At 53.3% G+C, this 2,845-nt stretch overlaps 1 protein-coding gene across 1 annotated transcript in view; it reads right to left on the minus strand.

The window, feature by feature from the left end:
* Positions 1-2: 2 nt before the first annotated feature.
* Positions 3-2,845, minus strand: part of NOC2L (NOC2 like nucleolar associated transcriptional repressor) — a gene marked incomplete at its 3' end in the record, with an annotated part of 23,766 nt that continues 20,923 nt past the window's right edge. The window contains exons 15-16 of the mRNA XM_057387822.1: positions 1,376-1,519; positions 3-74 (exon numbers count right to left, since the gene is read on the minus strand). Of these exons, the coding sequence (XP_057243805.1) occupies positions 3-74; positions 1,376-1,519 (216 nt within the window). The remainder of the gene's footprint in view (positions 75-1,375; positions 1,520-2,845) is intronic.

The raw sequence follows: 2,845 nt of genomic DNA on the forward strand, positions 1-2,845 counted from the left end.
CTCAGTTTCTTCCACTGAGTGTAGTACCTGCTCAGGGGTGTCCCCTCCTCCTTCACCTGCTTCTCCCATTGTTCCTGGGCAGAAAATGGGACAAAATTGAAAGTTTTCTGAGCAGTTTTCCAATAAACACAAGGAGCYACGGGCACGATCTCCCACGAGCATTCCCAAACCCTGAGTACCACCCAGAGCTGCCCCTGTGCCACAGCCAAGAGTTTATTTTTGAACCAAACATTCCCTGCAGGGCTCTGGAGCTGGCCCAGCCCGGGGAGAGCAGAGCAGGAGGAAGGGCAGTGAGGGGGAACAAACACCACAAACGGTGGGAGGCAAAGGAGCTGCTTAAAAATGCTTTAACCCTTCAAAAACTTGGCAGGCAAATGCTGAAAGGGGGTGGGGGAGCTCAGATTAAATTAATTCTTAACCTGACAAGATCCTTTCAGCTAAAACCCCTCCCAGAGCTGTCCTTGCTCCCCAGAGTGTGATCCCATGGTGAACAGCACAAACCCAGAGCAGCTCAGATTTTCTGCAGCAGAGCTTGGCTCAGGGGAGCTGAACCCCAAAAGAAGGAGCCTCCCTGATTGCTGCTGAGCCCCCAGACCCCTCCAGGAGACACCCAGGCTGTGAGAAGTTAAACCAACACTAACATTTTCAACCCAAGAGCTGCTGAAAGCCCCATTTCATTCAGCCAAAGCTCTTCCCCAGCTCCTCTGGCTCAGGRACAGCCCACGAGGTTGGCAGCTCTGCCCCTGCAGCGGGTGGGTGGTCACAAAAATCCAAACCAAAATCCCAAATCCCAAATCCACCTCTCCAAACCACCCCACAGGAAGCAGTGCAGCCCCAGAACCCGCTGAGTCACCCCAAACCCAGGATCCTACAAACACCTCGGTCCCAGAGCAGCTCTTTTGTACCCTGGCATGGAGATCTCGGGGTTTCAGCAGCTCCTTTGCCCAGCCCCTGCCCCTTTGTGTGTGCAGACATTCAGTGAGGCTGCTCTGCTCTGCTGCCAGCCCAGGGACGCAGGAATCCAGGCTTTGCAATAACCACAGAGGCTGCTCTGAGCCATCATCACCTCCCACAGCGAGATTTTCCCCTGTTAGAGTCCCTATTTCCTCTCAGAGAGCACACACACAGCTCCCCTCTCCCTAAACCACTTCAGGCACACACTGGCACTGACAGGAATGGGATGATGAAAACCCCTTCCCATCAAAGGCCASCCCTAAAACAACACCAGGGCTCCATTTAGGGACGGCTCTCATGGCTGCAGAGCCCTGCCAGCCCCACATCCCCTTCCATCAGCTCCTCCTGGCAGCCCAGAGCCCCTTGGTGATCCCAGAAAGGTCAAAAACAGCAGCAGGGAGAACATTCCCAATGTGCTCACCACGGCCTGGGCGCTGGCCACGCCRAAGGCAACGCGCTGCCTCCTGCCACTGATGTGTGCTGAGTTCTCCTGCACCTTCTCCAGGAGCTGCCGCATGGGCTTGCAGTAATTGGCCACCTTGCAYTCCTTCAGGAAGGATTTCAGCTGGCAGGAGGAAAAGGAGAGGAGGAATGAAAGAGCTGGAGTGGTTTGCACAAMCATCCCGTCATTTCCCACCCTCGGGAAACGCTCTGCTTTTCCCTATAACCCATCCCATACTCCCATGGGATTTATCAATCACCCACATTCCCTGGGCTGGGAGAGCTGCACTTTGCTCCAAAGCAGTGCTGTAACACCGCTTTTTTTCTGAGAAAGATGGATCCGTGGCCAAGCAGAGCAGAGTCTTGATCTCAGCTGGGAGAAGAGATGCTGTCGTGGGGGAGATAAAGGGTTCCAGGCAGCAAATCCATCACTGCCCTCCCCAGCCATGGTTCTGCCTCAAAACAGTTTCACAGTTCTGCCTCAAAACACACAACTGGAGCAAGGAAGAAGATGTTTCCCTCCTGTCCAGCCTGATTTTTAATGCCAAGCAGGAGGTGACGGTGCCACCCAGTCCAGCCCCTCCCTGAGTGGGGTTTGCTGAAGGATTTCCCCCATTAAAGAACAGCAGGACCTTCCCTGTCCCTTTTCCCTGCCAGCTCAGAAAAATGGGAATTTGAGCACAGACCTTCCCTGCTTCCCCCAAAGCACACAGCCCATCAAGCCAGCACAAAGAAACCATCAGCACAACTATTCTTCTGTCCTACCCTCACCCCCGCTTCCTAAAATATTTATTTTTTATAGGTGCTGCATATTTATCTCCACTGAGAGATGCATTTGTCATTCGATTTATCTCACTTGATCCCCCCAGCTGCAGCCCCAGATCCATTCCATCCGCTGCCACATACATTATCATTTTTCTTCCCTCGCACAAGTGTCACCAGAAATCCTGCAAAATCTTGGGCTCCATCACACATTCCTGCTCCAGCCCTGCTCTCCCTCTCCTCTCTCCCAGCCCTGCAATCCCTCACAGTCCCARCTCGACCCGACACAGATTTAATGAAACCTAATGAGATCTCAGCCCCGTGTTGAGAGGCTGGGACATAACCAGGGAGGTGAAAGCAGATAAAAGACAGAGAAAAAGGGTCTGTGTGTGCTTTTCCCTGCCCTGGCGAATGGAACAAACCCATCAGTGCAGAATGAAGCGCTCAGAACCCCAATGTGTGTGGGATTTATGGCATTAGGGTCTCACATTCCTGCTCTGGGATTAGTGGGGTTGATTCTGTCCCACCGCCAGCCCTCAACACCAAAAGCTTCTCCCAGCAGAGACCACAGGGCAGAACCCCAGCTCGTCTTACTGGAAATGGTGCAGGCAACTGGAAATGCTCTGAAGGGACTGGGAAACCAAATCCTGCTCACAGCAGGCAGAAGGAACATTTCCCTGGGACAGAG

Source organism: Malurus melanocephalus, unplaced genomic scaffold (assembly GCF_030028575.1).
Source record: "Malurus melanocephalus ecotype Western Australia unplaced genomic scaffold, MMel_1.1 scaffold_1390, whole genome shotgun sequence".
In the NCBI taxonomy this organism is placed as follows: Eukaryota; Metazoa; Chordata; class Aves; order Passeriformes; family Maluridae; genus Malurus; species Malurus melanocephalus.